At 33.8% G+C, this 24,778-nt stretch overlaps 2 protein-coding genes across 4 annotated transcripts in view; one reads left to right on the forward strand and one right to left on the reverse strand.

The window, feature by feature from the left end:
• Positions 1-3,349: 3,349 nt before the first annotated feature.
• LOC148940694 (U7 snRNA-associated Sm-like protein LSm11) overlaps positions 3,350-24,778 on the reverse strand; it is a 66,437-nt gene continuing 45,008 nt past the window's right edge. Inside the window, exon 5 of the mRNA XM_089105504.1 lies at positions 3,350-5,732. Coding sequence (XP_088961630.1) covers positions 5,467-5,732 — 266 coding nt within the window. The 3' untranslated portion in view covers positions 3,350-5,466. The remainder of the gene's footprint in view (positions 5,733-24,778) is intronic.
• Positions 10,949-24,778, forward strand: part of LOC148940695 (uncharacterized) — a 193,633-nt gene continuing 179,803 nt past the window's right edge. For all 3 annotated transcript variants that reach the window (XM_089105501.1, XM_089105503.1, XM_089105502.1), the window contains exons 1-2: positions 10,949-10,992; positions 18,137-18,208. The gene's annotated coding sequence lies outside the window, so the exon portion shown is untranslated. The remainder of the gene's footprint in view (positions 10,993-18,136; positions 18,209-24,778) is intronic.

A 24,778-nucleotide genomic window follows, 5' to 3' on the forward strand; every position in this document is an offset into this window, starting at 1 on the left:
GATTTCTTTCATTTAAATGCAAGAGATGGAATATTTCAGTAGTGTTTTGTCATGGTTTACCTTGTCGCAGTGACATTCTCTTGATTTTCAAAGTTAATTGTGGATTTATTTCATTGAAATGCAAGAGTTGGAATATTTCAGTAGTGTTTTGTTGTAGTTTACCTTGTCGCAGTTACATTTGCTTGATTTTTCAAAGTTCATATTGAATTTCATTCCTTGAAATGTAAGAGTTGGAATATGTCAGTAGTGTTTTGTTGTGGTTTACCTTGTCACAGTTACATTCTCTTGATTTTTCAAAGTTCATTTTGAATTTTTTTCATTGAAATTCAAGAGTTGGAATATTTCAGTAGTGTTTTGGCGTGGTTTACCTTGTCACAGTTACATTCTCTTGATTTTTCAAAGTTCATTTTGGATTTCTTTCGTGAAATGCAAGAGTTGAATTATTTCAGTAGTGTTTTATCGTGGTTTACCTTGTCACAGCTACATTCTCTTGATTTTTCAAAGCTCATTTTGGATTTCTTTCGTTGAAATGCAAGAGTTGGAATAATTCAGTAGTGTTTTGTCGTGGTTTACCCTGTCTCATTTTCAGTCTTTTGATTTTTAAAGGTTCATTTGAATTTCTTTCATTAAAATGCAATAGTTGGATTATTTCAGTTGTGTTTTTTCATGCCTTACCCTGTCACAGTTATATTCTCTTGATTTTTCAAAGTTCAGTGTCGATTTCTTTCGTTGAAATGCAAGGGTTGGAATATTTCAATAGTGTTTTGACATGCTTTACATTGTCACAGATACATTCTATTTATTTTTCAAAGTTGATTTCAAATTTCTCTCATTGAATTGCAAGAGTTGGAATATGTCAGTAGTGTTTCGTTATTGTTTACTTTGTCACAGTTACATTCTTTTGATTTTTCAATGTTCATTTGAATTTCTTTAATTTAAATGCAAGAATTGGTTTATTCATTGAAATGAAAGAGTTTGAATATTTCAGTAGTGTTTTCTCATGGTTTACCTTGTCACAGTTACATTCTCTTGATTTTTCAAAGTTCATTTGAATTTCTTTCATGGAAATGCAAGAGTTGGAATATTTCAGTAGTGTTTTGTCGTGGTTTACCTTGTCACAGTTACATTCTCTTGATTTTTCAAAGTTCATTTGAATTTCTTTCATTGAAATGCAAGAGTTGGATTATTCGTTGAAATGCAAGAGTTGGAATATTTCAGTAGTGTTTTGTCATGGTTTACCTTGTCACAGATACATTCTCTTGATTTTTCAAAGTTCATTTGGAATTGTTTTCATTGAATTGCAAGAGTTGGAATATTTCAGTAGTGTTTTGTCGTGGTTTACCTTGTCACAGTTACATTCTCTTGATGTTTCAAAGTTCATTTGAATTTTTTACATTGTAATGCAAGAGTTGGATTATTTCATTAGTGTTTTGTTGTGCTTTACCTTGTCACAGCTACATTCTCTTGATTTTTCAAAATTCATTTCGAATTTTTTTCGTTGAAATGCTAGATTTGGAATATTTCAGTAGTTTTTTGTCATGGTTTACCTTGTCACAGTTAAATTCTCTTGATTTTTCAAAGTTCATTTTTAATTTCTTTATTTGAAATACAAGAGTTGGATTATTTCAGTAGTGTTTTGTCGTGGTTTACCATGTCACAGTTATATTCTCTTTATTTTTCAAGAGAATGAAATGAAAGAGTTGGAATATTTCAATAGTGTTTTGTCATGATTTACCTTGTCAGACTTACATTCTCTTAATTTTTTCAAAGTTCATTTTGGTTTTATTTCGGCGAAATGCAAGAGTTGGAATATTTCAGTAGTGTTTTGATGTGGTTTACCTTGTCACAGTTACATTCTCTTGATTTTTCAAAGTTCATTTTGAATTTCTTTCATTGAAATGCAAGAGTTGGAACATTTCAGTAGTGTTTTGTTGTGGTTTACCATGTCACACTTACATTCTCTTAATTTTTCAAAGTTCATTTTGGATTTCTTTCGATGATATGCAAGAATTGGAATATTTCAATAGTGTTTCTTCGTGGTTTACCTAGTCACAGTTACATTCTTTTGATTTTTCAAAGTTCATTTCGTATTTCTTTCATTGAAATGCAGGAGTTGGAATATTTCAGTAGTGTTTTGTTGTGGTTTACCTTAACACAGTTAAATTCTCTTTATTTTTCAAAGTTCATTTTGAATTTCTATCGTTGAAATGCAAGAGTTGGAATATTTCAGTAGTGTTTTGTTGTGGTTTACCTTGTCACAGTTACATTTTCTTGATTTTTCAAATTTTATTTTGAATTTCTTTCGTTGAAATGCAAGAGTTTGAATATTTCTGTAGTGTTTTGTTGTGCTTTACCGTGTCTCAGTTAAATTCTATTGATTTTTCAAAGTTCATTTTGTATTTCTTTCGTTGAAATGCAAGAGTTGGAATATTTCACTAGTGTTTTGTCATGATTTACCATTTCACAGTTACATTCTCTTGATATTTCAACGTTTATCTTGAATTTCTTTCATTGAAATGCAAGAGTTGGAATATTTCAGTAATATTTTGTTGCGGTTTACCTTGTCACAGTTACATTCTCTTAATTTTTCAAAGTTCATTTTGAATTTCTATCATTGAAATGCAAGAGTTGGAATATTTCAGTAGTGTTTTGTCATGGTTTACCCTGTCAAAGTTACATTCTCCTGATTTTTCAAAGTACATTTTGAATTTCTTTCGATGAAATGAAAGAGTTGGAATATTTCAATAGTGTTTTGTCATGGTTTACCTTGTCAGACTTACATTCTCTTATTTTTTTCAAAGTTCATTTTAGTTTTATTTCGGTGAAATGCAAGAGTTGGAATATTTCAGTAGTGTTTTGATGTACCGGGCTGGTACCCCCCTTTCTACTACCTTTTAAGTAATAAAAGAGGTCGGACCACAGCGAAGTACCGTTTTCTGCCATTTTGTACATATATATATATGCCATATATATGTACCATTATATATATATATATATATATATATATATATATATATATATATATATATATATATATATATATATATATATATATATATATATATATATATATATATATATATATATATATATATATATATATATATATATATATATATATATATATATATATATATATATATATAATATATATGTAATTCACAGCTAGCTTCAAACCAAGTTGTACATTGTACTGCAGATCCAATGTCGCTTTTCTGAAGACAGTGAAACCTCTTCATTGTATGGTGGAAGTAGACCTGCCGGTGAAATAAAATTAAAAAATAAGATGAAAACATATAAATAACGAGTAAAATTCAGATATCTTAATGTTTTAATCCAATTTTTGCACATTATTTATACATTTTATTTATAATTTAAAAAGTAGTGTGGTGTAGGGAATACTTAAGTAACATTTAAATCTGGAAAGTGTGTAATTTGATGTCTTTATTTTTCGAAACAAGAATTCATGATAGCCAGTACATTCTTTCTCGGTCTCTCTGCCAGATTAGCTTCCATATATTTTTCACAAAATGCTGAAAGATGCAGCTGTTTACAATTCAAGAAACACTGTCGATGAAAACTAGCACAGAAAAAAAGTTAAAAACAAATTGTATTTTAGCACGTGGATATATTCCTTGACAGATTAAAATTAATTATATGAAAACTTTGCATCTGGAACAAAATACAATCATGATCAAATGCTAGAAGGTGAAGATCAAAGAGGTGAAACTAGGGTTAGCACTCACACTTCCTGGATTTGGCACAAAACTCATCTCGAATTCGACTTGACTTTCGAGCATGGTCAACATTCAAGACCAAGAGCGTTCAACAGAGAAGGGGCTTCATCCCCTCCCCACTCTGGAGGACTAAAAACTTTTGGTAAGGATTTTATCATTCATTCCCAAGAAGGCCTACCAGAAAGGATTTTGCTTCCTTTCTTCTAGGAAGAACCGACATCAGACCCGAGGAAGGGTAGAGAGTTCAAAATGTCTGGATCCTTGCCTAAAAGAGCAACACAAAATGTTTTTGAAATCCAAAAAAATTTCCGGAGCACAGTCTCAGCTATCGACAGAACTGAACAAAACCTGTAGCGAATGATATATTTGACCGTACTCCCTTTTTCTTTCTCTGTTGTAGCGTAAACAGATAACTTTTCCTATTCTGTCTATAGATTAGTTAGCAAGTGTTTAGCCAACTTTTGCAGCTTTATCATAGCACGACAAAATAGGAGTTTTATTACCTTTAAAGGCATTTATTTCTCTCTAATTAGCTATCTAACTAAGAACCAGAGAAGATTTTTGCGTAGTCACTGAATAAAAAAGAAGGATTGTGTTCCAACGCCAAATGACGCCGTTTAGCCAAATGTGTTCTAAACGCCAAACGTCTGAATAAAAAGGAAGGCGAAAAATTAACGCCATTTGTGATATTAAGAGTAAATCAAATTTGATTTACTTCCCCTCCCCAACAACTTCTTAAAAATCCTTAACATTCAGCCAGACTTTCAAATTGTCGACAAAAATCCGGAAAAGAGGTCTATGGGATTTTTTAAAACTTTCAATTAAGGAAGGTCTCGAGCCTCACGGTTTTCAAGAGAATCTACTCGGAGAGCCAAAATTTTATTTGGTTCGTGCTTAGCTTAAGCTTACTTTACAAATTAAATTAAACCAAAAAGGGTTTACTTCGACTTTCAAAAAATTCAGAAGAATTCTTTACAATTTTAAATTTTGCGAAAACTTTTTAACAACAAAAATACAGAAAAAAAGTAATTTTATATGGTTTTGGATGGCACCTGTAGAAGATTTTTAAGGGGAGAGGGGAAGCCCATTTTTAAGTAAGGTCAAACAAAAGTTGTTCTCCAGAAAAAAGTTAGGTTTTTTAATTACCAAGTTTTTCACTTTTACATATATTTGGTCTTTTTAGGGAGGAGGGCTGAATCCCCCTTTCTTATATGCACTTTTGGTCTTCAAGTCTTGAATGAACCCAAAATTTGACAAGAATTAAAGATTAGTTTTGAGCCAATCCTGGCAAGGTCCTCCATAAATTTGACTATCATTGCGAGTTTTTTCTAACGTAAAGCTTTTTGTTAATACTATTCAAATCTTTCTATTCGGGATAACAGAGGAATATACAAAAAACTTAGCCTTTCAGCTAAATTCTGACAATAAAATGATACCTATAGTCTCTCTTCCTTATTTCTTTATACTACTATACATATTACCACTCCAGAAACTCAAAAATGTCACTGCCAATGCTATTGAGTTGCGAAGACCGAACTACCTAGTTACAGTTTTGAAAATTAATCGAACCAAATTAGGGATAACATGAATTGAAACAGTCCAGGTTTTAGACGAAACATCACGATTTTCTTCTAAAACCTGGATTCTATCAAGAACTAGAAAAAAACATGTTTAATTATAATCAAATGAAATTAACCAAGTATCTATGAATCAGCGAAGCTATCTTAGCCTATTCGTTTTTTACTTGGCTTCCAACAGGGTTACCACTCACAACAGAAATCAAAACAATTTGTTCTCCACGGAGTAACACCTGACTTAGATGTCTTTCACAAATTTCTGATCCCTTTGTCTGGTCAACCACTCGGACTTTTGCAAACAAATGACTTGAGTCCAAGTTCGATAATTTCGATGACGTAGCTCCTGGAACAATACGAGTATTTTCTGAGAGGCACGAGGTTAAAGCGGATTCTTCAAGCGACAGGTTCTCTAGTTCACCTAAAAAGGCAGCCATTGAGTTTAATACTTTAAAACATTTAATTTGTTAACAGATTTCAACAGCTAGTAGTGCGAAAGGAACAAAAAAAATACAGCAACAATAAATTGAAATTAGTACGTCATACATTAAGATATCTTAAAAATAAAACTTTGAAACTTCCGAGGCATTACGCCATCAAAAAAGTAGAAAAAAATTGAATCGGCTTAAACTTTGTATACACAGGCGTGTTTCCAAGAATCCGATCTGGGAAGGAAATAAGACAAAATTATTCGCTCTATACTGGGGGGGGGGGGTACACAATTTTTTTCTAACTTTATCATGGAGCAAAACTATTGCTTTCATAGATGTCTTTTTTCAGACAACAACCATCTGTAGCTCGGGAACAGTGGGTAAAATTTCTCTGAAATATGCAACATTTTCCAGAAACAACAGAAATTATTTTTTCAAAGCAACTATATAACAAGCAAGCAAAGGAGATGAAGGAAGACTATACTTCACAGTAAAAAAGAAAATTTGATTTCCAACAAAATTTTTTGCTCGAATTCAAACAGGTCAAAAAAAAATCCAATTTTTCTGATGGAATTGTGACTTGCTTATTGAATTCAAACAATTAAAAAAAAAATCCAGTTTTTCTGTTGAAACTGTGACATGCTTATTGAATTCCATCAAATTATTGAAATTATTAAGATTTATGCACTTTTCAGTAGAAAAAATGTAATTTTTGACACAAATAAGTTATATTATTAAAAATGGTTTGGGCTTCAACAGTAGATTGAAATTTCGTGAATATCATATTAAATTTGACAATGGTGCCATTTAAAGTGAATTTATATACAAATGTTCTTATGAACATACAGAAGTTTTTGTACAACCATTTTAAGCTTATAATTAATATTTAAGAGCAATGGATTAATATCATATGAATTTTTTAATTACTTATGGCTTATAGAATAGTTACAGTGTATTAATAAATAGAAACAATCTTTTATGACCTTTTGTATATAAAGACAAGACCGGACTTATTAACTGTTAATATCATACTTTACGGGATTATTTCTGTAGTATGAGCACATTTTTGTTTCTCAACAGATTGGATATTCAATAATGATAATGGAATTTCAAAATGGTCTCTAATATTCACTTTAAGCTGCTAAAATTCACATTTTGCTGTTGATAAACATTACAAAGAATTTTTGTTGAGTACCAAACAATCATTTTTTACAGTGTTGCATGTCTCGAAGGTCCAAACCTAGGTGAAGGAGGCAACAATCAACCAATCAAGCCTATTACTACAAAATTACTGAAACTTATTCTTTTGCTAGGCAAACAGTTCGTGTTAACTACAAGAAAGGAGCGATTCAGCCAAATACAACGAAATACAATAAGCGAAAGGCCAAAAAAGATTGTTTCTCTTTTATTAATACACTTTAACTATTACATAAGCCATAAGTGATTAAAAATTCATGATATTCTTCCGCTGCTCCAAAATATTAATTATAAGTTAAAAATGTCTGTAAATAAATTTATACATATTCATAAGAACATTTGTACATAAATTCCCTTTGAACGACACCATAATCAAAATCAATACAATATTCAAGGAATGTCATTTTGCTGTTGATATACAAACCATTTTGATTAACATTACCTATTTGCGTCAAAAATTACATTTTTTCTACTGAAAAGTGCACAAATCTTAATAATTTCAGTAATTTGTTAGAATTCAATAAGCAAGTCACAATTTCAACAGAAAAATTGGATTTCTTTACTTGTTTGAATTCAATAAGCAAGTCACAATTCTAACAGAAAAATTGAGTTTTTTTTTTAATTGTTTGAATTCGAGCAGAACATTTTGCTGGAAATCGATTTTTTTTTTTTTTTTATTACAGTGTAACAGCAGCCAGGAATTGTCCTCAATAACCAATTTTCGATATAACCCCGAACCGGTCTTTCTCCCGCTCAGAGGCAGACATTTCCACTCACCATGAATTTTAGCGCGATCGTCGGTTTCCAGCGAAACTTACGTATTCATACTACAGAAATAGTCCCGTAAAGTATGATATTAGTATTTAATAAGTCGGGTCTTGTCTTTATGTAGAAAAGGCCAAAAAATAAAATTGCTTCTCTTTTATTAATACAGTATAACTATTTCATAAGGCTTACGTATTCATACTACAGAAATAGTCCCGTAAAGTATGATATTAATATTTAATAAGTCGGGTCTTGTCTTTATGTAGAAAAGGCCAAAAAAAAATTGTTTCTCTTCTATTAATACAGTATAACTATTTCATAAGGCATAAGTGATTAAAAAATTTCTATGACATTCTTCGATTGCTCCAAAATATTAATTATAAGCAAAAATGATTGTACATAATTTATGCCTGTTCATAAAAACATTTGTACATAATTTCACTTTAAATGGCACCATAGTCAAATTCAATATAATATTTAAAAAATTTCAATTTACTGTTGAAGTTCCAACCATTTTGATTAACATAACCTATTTGCGTCAAAAATTACAGTTTTCTACTGAAAAATGCATAAATCTTAATAATTTCAATAATTTGTTGGAATTCAATAAGAAAGTCACAATTCAAACAGAAAAATTGGATTTTTTTACGTGTTTGAATTCGAGCAAAACATTTTGTTGGAAATCAATTTTTCTTTTACAGTGTAGTAGCCAAAACTGTCTAGTGGATAGTGCCTGATTACCAATCCAATGATCACTTTGACTCTTAAAAAACAGTGGGCGTGAGAGGGGGGTTAGTTGCCCTCCAATCAGTTTCGACTAGCCTATTAAAAAGGGCACTAGCTCTTTCAATTTCAATTGAATGAGCCTTTTTTTAAGTTCCTACGACAATATTTTCTATAAGAAACCTTATATGCCCCGAGGGCATACCTTAAAACCATTGCCTTGAAGGCTGTGGGAGGGGAAGGGGTTGTCATCTTCAAGAACCTAATTTCCAGAACTTTCATCTACGTTGAACAAAATGGCTATCTCAAAATTTTTATTGGATGTGTTTGGGGAAATGGTGGGCGTGAAAGGAGGGTTAGTTGCCCTCCAATCATTTTCGACTGTTAAAAAGGGCACTAGTTTTTTCAATTTCTAATCGAGGGAGCCCTTTTTAAAGTCTCTACGAAAACACTTTCTATAAAAACCTTATATGCTCCCAGGGCATAACTTACAACCCTTTCCCTGAAGGCTGTGGGTGTTATCATCCCAAAAGACCTAATTTCTAGAACTTTTAACTACGGTGAACAAAATGAATATCTCAAAATTTTGATTGCATGTGTTTGGGGAAATGGTGGACGTGAAAGGGGGGTTACTTGCCCTCTAATTACTTTCAACTATTAAAAAGGCCACTAACCCTTTAAATTTCCAATCGAATGAGCCGTTTTTGAAGTTTTACGACAACGTTTTCTAATTTACATAATTTACAACCCTTGCCCAGAGGGCTGCAGGGGGAGTTTCATCCTCAAAGACATAATTTCCAGAATTTTCAACTACGTTGAACAAAATACCTATCTCAAAATTTTGATTGGACATGTTTCAGAAAATGGTTGGCGTGAGAGGGGGGGTTAGCTGCCCTTCAATCACTTTCTAATATTAAAAAGGGTACTAGCCCTTTGAATTTCCAATCGAATGAGCCCTTTTTCAAGTTCCTACGACAAAGCTTTCAACAAAAACCTTATATGCCCCCTCGGCATAACTTATAACCCTTGCCCTGAAGACTGTGGGGGGGGGGTGTCCTGCTAAAAGATATAATTTCAAGAACTTTCAACGACGTTGAAAAAAATGGCTATCATAAACTTTTGATTGGATGTGTTGGGGGAAAAGGTGGGCGTGAGAGGGGGGGGGGGGTTAGTTGCCCTCCAATCACTTTCGACTATTAAAAAGGGCACTAGCCCTTTGAATTTCCAATCGAACGAGCCTTTTTTGAAGTTTCTACGACAACGCTTTCTATAAAAACCTTATATGCCCCCAGGGCATAACTTACAATCCGTGCCCTGAGGGCTGTGGGGGAGTGCCCTCCTCAAAATCATAATTTCTATCTAGAAATCAACTACATCGAACAAAATAGCTATATCAAAATTTTGATTGGATGATTCTCGGGAAATGATGGGAATTGAGATGGCGCAATCTGCCTTCCAATCACTGCTGACAATTAAAAAGGGAACTAGCACCTTCAATTTCCAGTCAAATAAGTCCTTTTTGAAGTTTCTACGACAACTCCTTCGATACGAAGTGCCCTGGTCTAAAGGAAAAAATAATAAATAATACATTTTGCCAACATCGTTCTTTACTTAGGCAGCGCATTGCGCTGCCTGTGATATCTACAAAAAACGTGGAACTTTGTGTCTATTTGCCAGAGGAAGATCACGAATGCGTGATTTTTCCCCAGGGGTGATTATATTGAACTAACGGTCCTAGGAGATTGGGAGACGGCTCATTCGAACTAAAATCAAAAGTTCTAATGCTCTTTTTAATTCACCAAAAAGATAGAAGGATAACTAGCCCCCCTCTCACGCTCCTCCCCCCCCCCCCAAGGACAACCCATCAAAATTTTGTGTAGCATAGTTCAGAAATTATGATGACATCAATTATGTCATTGATGACATAACTTGCAGTGATGACATAAGATTTGCAATATGACCAAAGTTTATATACAGTATTTTTGTCGGGAAATACGCGGACATTTTTTTTGGGGGGGGGGGATTTCATAAGTAGAATTTTCAAGGTTATGAATTAAAAACAATCTTTTTTCAACTGAAAGTAAGGAGCAACATTAAAACTTAAAACGACAGAAATTATTACGTATATGAGAGTGGACTGCCCCATCCTCATGCCTCGCTCTTTACACTAAAGTTTGACTTTTTGTCCCAATTCTTTAAGAGCGACTCCTGAAACACAAGGGCCACTGAATTTGAATGAGAAGTTTTTTTTAACTTACAGACTTTAGCGTAAAGAATGAGGGATAGGGAAGGGGCAGCCCCCCTCATATACGAAATAATTTCTGTTTGTTTTAAGTTTTAATGTTGTTCCTCACTTACAGTTGAAAAAATTGCTGTTGTTTTTTATATATCTGTATATAAAATCAAGTGATGTATGCGTTTACATTACTTCCTTTGTACCTAATTGACAAAGCATTCTTCTGCTTGAACTATTCAACTGGTTTAGATTTCTTTCATTCACCAGTCATTTTTCGGCTTCCGTGAGAGTCAGATGGCTCACAAGTGTCTACATATGTCTCAAGTTAGGTTGGTTTATTCTTGGATTTTCTTTTGCCTTTTTTTACATACTTAAAGGAAATTAAAACTTCACAGGAGGGGGAAAAGAGTAAAGCAAACTAAGCAGTATAATAAAAAATTCTTGACCTCACATCATTTATGAAATTTTAGTTCATTAGATTTAAAAAGTTGTGACAAGCTCAAATGCTTACCAGCCCTACTCTCCCCCCAAAAAAACTGGATGTAGCCATGGGGGTATTTGTATGATATACCCCCTGCAGCTCCAGAAGTGAAGTTAGGTTGATCCTTATAAAATATACCAAGTATGATAAAAATGTAATACTTTGGAACAAGTTTGGGCTATATATTTTCACATTAGGGGGAGGGGGTAAAGTACAGCGGGTCTGCATACAAAATGTGTTAGCTACGATTATTCTGATATTAAGAAGTAAGAATTGCTTTCTGACTTCACACTGTCCAAATCTTTTACCCCCACCCCTAATGTGCAAATATATAGGGGTGTTTTACCCCCACCCCAAATTATATATTTCCCATCTACTCTGTCACTTCTCTTTGTCTTTTCTCACGCTAAGTTGAAAGAAACCGGTCTACAGTGCGTCAATGCATGAACAACTTGAGCTGCAGGGGGTATATCATGCAAGTACTCTTGGATATTTTAGTGTATAGATTAGGGTTGTATTTAGGCAATAGGGGGGGCTGTTATACAATTAAACTAAACGCAACTCTGAAAATCAAACCAATGGATATTATTTGAATGAAATAAAGCACAAATCTTGTTATTATAGTGCTTAGTTAAGAAGAGGGGATAATCCGAACTGTTGTTATTGGTAGTCTAGACAGGAAATCTTGCACCAAGGTTACCAATTTTATTTTTCGATTTCAGTTTAATTCCATCCCAGCCCCCATCCTCCAGTTCTTGAATATAGTCCTATGCAAAACACTTCAGGTTGCCCTTTTTGTTGTTTCCATTCATTTTGTGTACTTATTTCAGCAACAGTGCAATTTGTCTCCTCTTCTGAACAAAACACTATAAAAACAAAATTCTTGCTCCATCAAACACAGAAAATTTCTATTTTTGAATTGTAGAGCTGATTCCAGCTAGAATACACCTCCTTTCTCTGTCTAAGGTCTGAGTGTGGCCCTAGGCTATATGTAAAATTTTGGTGATTTTCTTGGGTTGCAAACTTATTTGTAATCAAAAGTAGGTTCATAGTGGCTGCTAAAAAAAAGTCACAAACTTGTGTGTAGGGCTATATCAAAGCAATAGGTGGACGGCGCGTTGCAATGCAGTTAAACTGGAACCAACTATAAAAATCCGATAAGTATAAATTTCCTGAATGTAATTAGGCAAGAATTTTGATATTCCAATGTTTAGTTCAGAAGAGGAGATAAAATGCGTTGTTTTTCAAAAACCGAAAATAATGAGAATCAGCAGGCACGTATACAGGAACTTTTTTCGAGGGACCAATAATAACTCTTTTTTCTTGGGGGAGGGGGATTCCAACATTAAAAAACATCTATTTTATAATTTGAATAAGGGTGCTTGAAAATTCACGAAAATTTAGTTGTTTTTTGAGTGGGGGGGTGAGGAGGATCGTTCAGGCCTAAGGTCCTCGCGTTATATATGTAAAATATTTCTGTCTTGACTGATTTATGGTCCCTTTTGAATAAAACAGAGCATCATCAAACCATCATGTCCATTATACGAACCGTTTTTTAGACAGTCTTATACTAATTATTTGGCATGGAAATGAATTCACAAAATACCGGCAGGGCAAATGAGACTTTCAGTTATAAACCGTAATGACCTGAAAATAAAGGATTTCTCTTTCCTAGGTCATATTTTAAAACCATGTCATCATTAGTTTCAAATTATGAGGATGACAGACATTAATTAAGTACTTTTTCTACTTGACTGCGACCTGGAAACACCTAATGCCTTTTAATCTAGAAGTACCTTCTCACTTTTTATAAACTTGTAAATTTTTCTTGGGATAAAAATTTGAAAAAAAAAACTTTTTGCCAGAAAATTGTCTATTTTCCTGAACATTGTTTTTATAAAACCCAGCCCGTGGGAAACACCGTTCTGATGAAAATTTCAAATTCAGCATGTAAAGCCTATTTATTTTCAAAAGAAAAAGTGAGATTAAAGAACAGTTGTAAATTTACAACATAGAACTGTGATACCGTGTTAGTTTTAAAAGGTGATCTTGGTATATTTAACCTGAAATTGAAAAGATATACCCAAATCATCAAATTTTGGTTAAGACTTCTAGAACTTCCCCAGACTAGACTTGCCCGAGCAGCATATGAAGATCTTCTTCAGTGTAACAAAACATCATGGACAGCACAAATCAAGAGGATATTAGATGAGAATGGATTATCAAGTTCGTGGGAGAAGGGAAAAGGGCCAGAGGATCATGAAAAGTTCTTCAAGGAATTTAGTGCAAGACTTGAAGACCAAGAAGTGCAACTATGGCAAGCAGCTGTGGACAAATCTCCAGAGTCTTGCTTTGTATAGAGAAGTAAAAGAGAATTTTGGTCATGAGTTTTATTTCAAGCTGGGATTGCCCATTAAGTATTTGAGGATTAGGATTCAGATTCGAGCAAATTGTCTTCCAATTTATTCTTAGGTTGCAAGGAAAAAGAGGGAAGGTCCGGAGGCCGGGTGTAGTTGCTTGAGATGTGGGGAAAATGATTATGGATTGGGCCATTTCCTCCTCCGGTGTAAGCAGCTCTCGCATTTAAGGGGATCAGTTATCCAGGATGGTGAAGATAGGCTGCTTTGTGAGTTAATGAGGTCTAGGACTCCCCGTTATATTGTGGCAGTAGGAAATTTTGTATTGATGGGAAGGATGTCAAATGAAGTGTAATTTTTCTTTAGTATGTCTTTTTGTATATGGCTTTAGTTGGCTTTTAAATACAGATTATTATTATTATTATTACTACGAAGATTTATTTTAAAAACTAAGAGAAATCTATGTTCAGGAGTTACTCTCTTCAGGTTGGTTCCAAATTAAATTGGAATAGGGCAAACTAAGCGTTTTCATTCAAATGTTAAAGCTATTATTCTAATAAACCAAATTACGAGATAGCACGACGGAATCAGCTCGTAACTGTAAGGTAAAAAGGGGGAATCCTCCGCAATTCAAAATCGGCGTGCTAAGGAGGCGCGTGAATTTCCATAGACATTTTCGCAGAACACATGTTCCAAAGAATTCTTAGAGAAAACGACAATACCACAAGTACATAATGCATTTCTATGACAACAACCAGAAATTAGGATAATAGAATTTTTTGTCGTAACTACTTTACAACTCTATTCTATACAAGAACAAAAAAACACACATTTTCCCAACTATCATGATATGTTAAATGCACGAAAAGTTGCCTTCTTTAAAAGCAGCTGCGCTTCTTGCCACAGATAAAAACTGTCCAGAAGTATGCACTCTTTAAAAATTTTGAGATCTCGAAAACAAATTAGAAACTTCAAATTATATAATTAGGGTCATAATTTAATCAACACAAAATATTATCATGACAGATTATTTTCCAAAAATTATTTGAAGAATCCTTGGAAATTAATCTATTTTAAGAAATTCTATTATCGGACAATAGAGAAATAATACTGCATTTTTTAGTTCTTCATTGATATCATTTTTTTTTAAATAAGTCTCAAAAAAGGAGTTTTAAACTCTCAAAAAAGAAGTTCTAGGGTAGATTTAATATGGGGCATCGGAAAAACAACCACAATAATTCTATTATCGGACAGTAGAAAAATAATACTGCATTTTTTAGCGCTTTATTGATATCAACTTTTTAAAATAAGTCTCAAAAAAGAAGTTTTAAAGGCTCAAAAAAGAAATTGTATGGTAGATTTAATATGGGGGATCTGAAAAACAACTGCAATAATTCTATTATCGGATATTAGAAAAAACAATAATGCACTTTTTAGTTCTTCATTGATATAAATTTTTTAAATAACGTCTCAGAAAACAAGTTTTAAAAGAAAAATAAAGAGCCACAGTATAACCTAAGACGAGCAGAAATAAACATACATAACAATTAAAGCTGAAACGAACAGAAATTATTATAAATGAAGTGCAACAAGAACAGAAATCATAATGAAAAATAACATCAAACGTAAGCATCAACTGCTATTGATGACTAAGTGAAGCTCAAATGAACAGAAATTAGAATGAATAATCAGTTCAAACTTAAAACCAACATAAATTAACACAAATGGGAGTATACCATATCTTCTAAGCCCTTTTAAGAGCTAGAGTGTCATTTGCGCTTTATTAAAACGATTAGTATTCAAGCCGTGTATTTTCTATTTGTCGTAATAACAACAACAAAATAATACCACAAGGTTAATTAAGATTTACAAAAGTGGAACTAACACTTCCCCTCCCCCTACCCTCCTTCTAAAACCGTCTAACCGGTTTAAGTATCATTTGCGTTTTACTGGTAACGATAAACATTTTTAAAATAGTTTTTTTTGTAAAGAAATCAACAACAACAAAAATCCTCATAATAACTGGAAAGAACTAATGAAAGTAGACTGATTGTTTAATATATAGTGATATTAATTCCTGGAAATATCAACACTTTTTATTTTTTCAATGTTATGATAATGAAACAGAAAATGATCAGAATCTGTTTTGTTTTCTGTAAGGCGCAAATGAAGTTGTGGTTTTTGGAAGGTTTAGAGGGCAGTAGATCTACTTCTGTTTGGGGTAACTTCTATTCGATACAAGGTCGACCTGATTGTTCTTTTTAACTTCTGTACATTTCAGAATTTATTTATTCATCTATAGCAGTATCTGCAATCTTTGTACTTTTTTCATTTTAATTTCTGTTCGTTTCCAGTATCATTTATTCATCAATAATAATTTTTGTTCGCTTTGAGTCCCAAGATACTGCACATACACCATTTTGAGAATCTGACAACACACACTGGCCTTTGATTTACCTCGCTAGAGGGGTCACTGACTTTCACAAATCACACACACCAGGTGGCACGTGCCACGTGCAGCAAAAGTGTGCCAAACGTGGCAGAAATCTGCCAAATGTCGTGGGACTGTATGAAGTGGGGCGGAACTGTGCCAAGCATGGCGAAACTGTGTGGCACAGGGGGTACTCCAAGATATACAGCAAGTAGCATAAAGTGGGAAACCCCTCGCCACGCTACTTAACTATGCATGGATTATAATTTCTATGGCAATTTATACCGCAAAAAGGTCTTGGTAGATCACAAACAAAATTTGTATAGCATCTCCCCCAAAATAAAATCTGTTTTCTCTCCTCTTCCTTTCCCCAAGATTGCCTTAAAGTTTTAACTCCCCCCCCCCATGTGTTCCCAAGACGTTGCCAATATCCTATTTCGATTACCTGGAAACATACACTGTTTTCCGATTTACCCCTTCCTCACCTCCAAGCTAAAATTTTAGATCTACTTGACAGCCTTCCCAAACACTCCCTGAAATTTTCAGCTTGATCCTCAATGTCATTCCGAGATATTGTAGATAATTTGAAAATTTGTGTGCAATTGGCGTTTTTTAAATTACTCAGGTTCGCGTGTCGTTTTCAGAGTGTACCGCTAGGAAACTCTGGGCATCACTTAGCGAAAGATCCCTAATAGCTCCTAGCTAATCGGACAGCCAAGACCAAACATGATGCCTTACTAAAATCCATCTGAGAACAAACGTTAATTTACAACAAAATGTTTGGTTCTTTTGATACAGAGAACGAACCCTGAACTTTTACATACACAACAAACCATTACATACACAACATCAAACAAGACCCCTTTCTTCTATTATAAAAATTATGTGTAAGCAGTTTATATTTTGCATTCTATACAACCTTTTTCCCCGAAGCTATGAGGATCATGTCATCCCCAGAGGCATATTCATTAGACCTTTTGATTATTATGAGCAAAATGGTTATCTAAAAATTTTGTTCAGACGTCTTGGGAGGGGGGCGGGGTGGTTACAAGTAGGATAGTGGCAAAAAAGGTGGGGAGGGAGCTGTTTACTCTCTTGTCACTTTCATTTTTTTTAATGGCACTTAACCTTTCAGTCTCCATTAGAATAAGCCCTCTTCGAAGCAAAAAAAATAATAATAATAATACATTAAAGACGTATGGCTCTTAGTGTTTACAAACACTTTGTTTTTAACACACTTAACGCATGCTTCAGATGATTGTAATTTTTATTGCCAAAAACGCTCAAAAATGTAAATGATTTATCAATAAAAATTCAAGATTCAAAAGCACTAAAAGTTAGCTTATTTTTACCTGGCTACAACTTCAAATGCTTGCTTTGTATCATTCTTATTTTATCGAAGAAACATATGTTCTTATAGAAATCAAAGACAAATTTAACTTAAATATTTTCGCGTTTATCGTTTTTTTTTTTCGTTTTTTTTTTTCATGCGTAAGTCTGCACACCACAAAATTAATAGGTGAAATTTTAACAAATGCTAAGTGTTTACAAAATTATCCTTATACAATACCTCTGGAAAACGTCTAGCATGTCTTCCTTAATCTTTCCAAGTGCCCATGTTTCAGAAACACGTTTGATTATTGTCATTATTGTGGTTTCCAACACTCTAATCTCGGTGCATAGACTTATCTGCCTATATTTCCAAAGTTTTTCAACGACGAAAAAAAACTGTGCTTTCTTAAACTGGTTTTTACATCTGGGGATACAAGATCCTCAATATTAAGAAAAAAATTATATTTCTTAAATAAAACGTTAACAACCACCCCCACCCCTCGAAAGATAGGAATAAATTTCCTGAAAATCCATTTTCCGGGCGCGTCAGTAAACTAATATTGTAGAGCTCCCGCATCGCGTTGAAGCGCTACCTTTGACGTTCAGAACAAACTACCGAGCATTGGTCAATGAAGTACTTTCCAAGACTAGGTATAGAACAATAGAAGTAAATTTCCATTACATTTTAGAAATGATTGTTTTGGTTGTTCTTCCGTTCTTTAGAGCACAGACTAACCATACAACAAGACCTCGACCAATCAGAATTGTTTCGTTTTGACGGTCATTACGATGATTAGGCGCAAGAAGTTACGAGTAGTAAAAGTTAGTGAATGGTGCGTGTAAAGTCATATTAACAAGTGTACTATTTATAGGTGAAATACATAAATGGATTAATTGATCGATTATAATAAATACGGAAATAACAAGCGAATGTATCATAGACTGTAAGTACCATTATATTTATTTAATTTTCTTCCTTAGTTTTATCTGTGTTATTAGGACTTGCCCAACAACGACTATTGTAAAGCATGCTACGTGTATTTTTAATGATATATTTGAATTTATTACTTAAATTATACAGCTGTTTTTCTTTAATTACTACTAAAATGCAGTTAAAACCAATAGAGGGGAAGGGGTAATTGTAAAAGAAAAGATTTCGGGACCCTTGTCTCCTCTAATCTTTACCAGGTGAAGCAAAAGCATTTTCGTTATAAACCTGACCTAGCTTTCTACTAATAGCTCCCTATCTAACAGCCCTTTGACAATTCTCTGGAAGTTTCCTTCCAGGAAACATTGTCGCAGCTTACTATCCTGGAAGCTTATCTAATCCCCAAAAAATACGTTTGGTTAAGAGTCTAGGTCAATATCTACCAAATCATATTATTGAGTTAGGATTAAAGTGAATACACCATTCAATGCCTTTTTTATGCTGATTACGAATATAATAAGCATTTCTATCGGAAATGAATTTCAGCCCCCCCCCCTATATATGCCATTCAGGGTTAGGTTGGGTTAGGTATAGCCTATAGAGGGGGGGGGGGGGGGCTGAAATTCATTTCCGATAGAAATGCTTGTTATATTCGTAATCAGCATAAAAAAAGGCATTCAATGCTGCATTCACTTTATTCCTAACTCAATAATATGATTTGGTAGATATTGACCAGAGTCTAATGTTTAGGATGACTAATATGACTCTGGTGTTTTCCTAAGTAAGTGAGTTCAAAAGAACATCAATTAGTGAGAAAAACTAAAGAATGGTGGAAACATTTTCTTTGTCTCCCTAGGACTTTCTTGGGGACTCTTGGGACTGAACTTAAAGAAGAAGTTTCCCCGACGAAGACTTGCACTTTTTCTGAGCATGAAGTTCAATAGAATTCCGGAAATCTATGAGCTTTTTGGTAAATTTTTCGTTATTCATATTATTGACTTACGAATAAAGTAAATATACCACTCGATGCCCTTTTTTATGCTCTTTCCAAATCTAACAGTCATTTTGTCGCAAATGAATTTCACCCCCACCCCTATTTATACCAATTCAGGGTATATATTTGCAAATTCGGGGGGGGGGGAGTTTAAACTTACCTCTCATTTACATCAGAATTAAAATTTTTCCCATCCCCCTAATGTGCAAATATATACCCTGAATTGGAATATAGAGGGCTGGGGGGGGGGTAAAACTCATTTCCGACAAAAATAATTATTATATTTGGAGAGCATAACAAGGCATCGAGTGGTATGTTTACTTTATTCGTAAGTGAATAATATAATAACGAAAAATTTACCAGCTTTTTATCTTGTGCACCTAGGTTATGCTATATTATAATTGTGTAGGCTAAAGGGGATAGTATATAGGGGACAAGAGTGATCATAAGTGGATCTGAACTATTAAGGGTGGTCAGATGGTAACTTTATCGCATCGGTGGCTCAAAGTAATGAGCAAATAAATAGTTCATAAGCAGAAAGGTGCTAAGAAATACAAACACGTAAATTAAACCAACTTTGGATTTTATATTTATTGATACTACGTGATTGAGAAAAAATAGAAATTATCCTTGTGATATTAGAGAATGACGTCAGTTAGACTTGGTAGTCCTCCTTTTCCGAGGTTACAAATTCAAACTAATATCAAAAGCTAGGCACATACGTAGGGGGGAGAGGGGGGGGGGTGTTCTTATGGTCTAATGGCGCCGTCCAAGAAATCTCAATATTCGCGATTTTCTTCATATTATTTTTTTATGGTTTTCACGTGGCTCGCGTATTTTTGTTGTACCCCCTCGGAATAGATTCCCGCGTGCGTACTTACTGACAGCATGGGCCATATAAAATTTTCTAACTTGGGTAAGCCTGCAGAATCTCTTGTAGGGTTAGCGGTTAAATGTTTGAACATCTATTTCTGAACGTTTTTAAATGTTACATTTCTGCTGAATGTTGCTAAAATCTGCATTTGTTTGTTCATATCTTTCGGAGGGGGGGGATTTTCAGTCGGCCCCCTTCACCTCTTGTGGATATCCATGGTGGAAGCGGCACGTTTATAGGGCGATAAACACCCTGGTCACTTAGCTTTTAAAGTCCACAAAATGTTTACGAAAAACCTAATTTCAAACGTAATTCATGTCGAATCATGAATTCTTGAAAAAAAAACTCAGTATTCAGAGTCAAAGCCTCATAGAGGATTGATTACAAAACTTACGTCATACTTCCTAACATATTGTTAACCAAAATCTCTTGGACGATCCCCCAGTGATCTGTATGATAAGGGACTTATGAATGTGAAGAAGTCTTGGCCGAAACCCCCCTGATTTTCTGTATAATCTGCATCGCTTCTACGCACCCAACTTCGTAATGGTATATAAGCAGGATAACTACTTGAAAAGCCTGGATTAGGAGAAGATTAGTTCTAACCCCAGAAAAGGATTAGAACGAATATTATTCGGTTAGACAATCTATTGCTCCACAGTGAATGATTTTGAATGCCCTTTTAGTAATCAGATTTCGTATATTGGTCCTTTTTTAGACACGTCGCATTAGATATTTAGACATTACTGATATTTAGACTTAAATGGTACTTTCAATTTGAAAATTTATATGTTAACAGCAAAAAAAACACATTGTCAAAGATCATAGCTCAAAATCAGAAGTTCATGTTGTATACGGTCAAATTTTTTTGTAACAATAATCACTAATGCGTCTAAAGCCAAGGACTTTCATTGTCAAGGACTGAATGCTGAATTTGCTTTTACGACCGGGTAACCTTGGATTTTTTTTTCTTTTTTTTCTTGTCGATGCGGAAATCAAGTGTGAATGACATTTTGCAATTTTTTACCGGTTCCTGCCAAATTTGGCGAAAGCTTTTGACCGACTGACTGAGTTTTGGGATTTGTTTTGGCTTTAAGAAAAGTTGAGGTAAGAAAACAAAACAAAAACATTCAATAAGTACTAGAACTTATTTATCAAATCTACATAGTTTCAGCCTATGCTTTATTCTTAATACCACTAAATATCATCGGGCAGTAATTAGAATTAAAAAAAAGAACATTCAATCCATAGTGTTAAATCCACAGAACATTAAATCCTCTCATAATGTTCTCTTGCTGAAAATCAAAGAATGCATTTCATAATTTTTTCCGAAAATAGTTATTGTACTCCTAAGAATAATCTAAATTATTTGTATTAGGTGTTGGTCTTCAGTTTTTTTATTTTAAGGAGGGGGGGGGGGTGGTTAATACACTTTTGGAACTTTTATGTATACAACCAAATATAGCCATGGGCGCCCATATGGGGGGCTGGGGGCGGGGGCTCCCCCCCCTCCTGGGTTAATGATGCTGCCTTATTTTTATATGTTTGTTCTGAGATTTCTATTATATAGCATTAAAAGTGCCAATTAGACGAGGTTTGCCCCCCCCCCTGGAATTCAGCTTATGGGCGCCCATGAATATAGCTCCTTAATTTTCTTCTTTAATATTCCAGAAATGATGTATATATTTGAACAATCAAATTGTAAACTCATATATATATATATATATATATATATATATATATATATATATATATATATATATATATATATATATATATATATATATATATATATATATATATATATAATATATATATGTACAATATAATATATAACATCCCCCACAATCCCCCGAGAAAGGTTTGCAAATCATAAACTATGCCCAATGTTTACATATAGTATTGGTTATTGGGAAGTATAGGCTACAGAAGTTTTCAGGGGGACTTTTTTTATGGTAGTGGGGGGGGGCTACGTGGGAGGATCTTTCTATGGAGGAAGTTTTCATAGAGGAAGGGACATTGCTATGAAGGGGGCGCCAGATTTCCCAGCATTATTTAAAAAACGATCAGAAATTAAATAAAAAAACAAGTAAGGATCAACATCAAAACTGAAAACGAACAAGAAATTATTACGTATATGATCGGGTTCTCCTCCTAGTCATTACCTCACTCTTTACGCTAAAGTTTTTGTTAGTACTTTCATAAGAGCTATCTATTCTAATTAACGGCCTTTGTGATTAAGGGGTCATTCTTAAAGAATTGGAACAAAATTCGAACTTTAAGTAAAGAGCAAGGTATTGAGTAAGGGGCGAACTCCCTGGTATACGCAATAAAAATATACGAACATATAAATTCGTTACGTAAGTTAATTCGTAATTTACGTATATTTATTAGTAATAAAAACGTTTGTAAATAAAATTAAAAGGTCTTGTGCCCTTTGTACGCAGCCGAAAAATCTGGAGAGCAATTGAGCCCCTCCTCCACCCCTTTTTCTAAAAATAATCAGATAAAAGTTTCGAGAAAGCCGTTTAGCCGAAAAAAAGTAAAACTAATATGCAAATTTCGATTTAATTATTCTTGTACGGTGAGCCAAAATCAAAACCTGCATTACTCAAAAATGTTCAGAAATTAAATACAAAAAACAACCTTTTTTAACTGAAAGTAAGGAGCGACATTAAAACTTAAAACGAATAGAAATTATTCCGTACGGTATATGAAAGGGGTTCTCCCCTCCTCAACGCCTCACTCTTTACACTAAAGTTTAACTCTTTCTCACAACCCTATTTTTTAAAACAATAAAAAAAACTTTAGCGTAAAGAGCAAGGCGATGAGGAAGGGAAACCATTCCCTTTCACATACGGAATAATTTCTGTTCGTTTTAAGTTTTAACGTCGCTCCTTACTTTCAGGTAAAAAACTTGTTTTTTGTATTTAATCAGAAACAAGCTCGAACATCTATTTAACCAAAGAAAAACTTTTATTTTGTTATACTATATTACACAGTATTTTGTACAATACCTTAACAAAACCCTACTGACTTCTTGGTTCGGTATTACCATTGGAACAAAGGACTTTCCAAAGATCCCCAAGAAAGGTCATTAACATTTCCTAGTTTTAAATTGAAATTCTTAGAGTTTTCTCAAAAGATACTTATACCAGGTTAGAGCTATTATACATATCCAAGAATCTTTAAAGACTCTTGAAACATTCTGGAATATGATCGAAGCTTTAATTGTGATCCATAGCATTCTCATAACTTTTTTTTTTTTGGGGGGGGGGGCTAAGGTTCGAAGAGTAACGTATTTTCGCCATGTAAAAATGCTTTGGTATTTAGAATATTGCAAGATCTTGCAGCTAATTTCTCTTCCAAAGAGAAAATTGTTTGAAGGAAGGAAATTCCTCCAGGGGCATACATGGTTGCAACAACAACAACAAACTTTAAGAAGCGCAAACAAAATTGTGGACGTTATTACTTTATTTACTGTGCCATCTACACTAAGACTCATGGGCACCCGTACGATTTCTTCAAAGAGGGGGAGGAGATGGAAATAACTCAAATATTTGTCCAAGGACGGGGGGATCAAAGCTTTAGAAGCATGTATTTTACCCGAATACTTTTTTCATCCGAAAATTTCGAAATGATCTGGCTTTCTATATTTTCATTCTTCTCGGGGGGAGGAGGAGAGAAACGCCAGGCCCACCCTTTTCCACAGCGGGCTCCCAATTAGATGATGTAGACCAATGCAGATATTTTGAAAAAGTTTCCGTGCTAGAATAATAGACTAATTGTCTGCCCCTAAAACCTAAAAAGAGAGAAGAACATCTATTATTCTTATTTGGAAGTGAACGTAATGGTATGGCAAAAAGCAAATCTTTGCAAATAGAATAAAAGTTATCACAAAAATAGCTAGACAATGCTCAATAGCAGTAGAAAATTAAATGAAGGAAGGAACTGCTTCCTTTATTGATACCGTAAAAAACTTATAATTGGATTAGGGTGCACCTTTACATGATCGTCCGATACCAAATAAAAAAGCCACAAGCCATCACAATACTAGTAGAATAGCTGATGACAGGCGAACTTTAGCCCGTGTGACCTTGAACAGTCGATGTGACCAAACTTTATGAAACAGGGCTCATCAAAGTGATATTAAAAGGCTATATGGTTTTTGTTCTTTCGTTAATTTATTTACTATTAAATGTTTAAAAACACATAATTGTTAAATATAAAACGCATAAATTAAATATTTAAAGGCAATTCCCTAGGTCTAGATGGGCTCTCCACAAATATTCTGAAAGAACTTGCTTGTGTAATCCATGTTCCGTTGCTTCACATTTTAAATGCATCTAATATCATCAGGGATCTTTCCAGAAGTATGGAAATCTGCACGAGTTATTCCAATTCATAAGAAAGGTGATAAGACAGATATAGGCAACTATCGCCCAAATTTCGTATTTTCATAAAAGGAATTTATTTACTAAAAATCAGTTTGGATACAGGTCGGTTCATTCTACTGAACAAGCTATAGCTGCGCTAATTTTAGAGATTAATAATTCACTAGATGATGATAATCATGTGTCTACTCTTTTCTATGATATAAAAAAGGTATTTGATACGCTAAACCATGAAATTTTGCTGGAGAAAATCAATAACACAGGTCTTAGAGGTAAAGGCCTAGATCTAATAAAATTTTACCTGCATGGTCGAAAAATTCATGT

Source organism: Artemia sp. Qi Xiang Cuo, chromosome 19 (assembly GCF_049724085.1).
Source record: "Artemia sp. Qi Xiang Cuo chromosome 19, ASM4972408v1, whole genome shotgun sequence".
Classification (NCBI taxonomy): Eukaryota; Metazoa; Arthropoda; class Branchiopoda; order Anostraca; family Artemiidae; genus Artemia; species Artemia sp. Qi Xiang Cuo.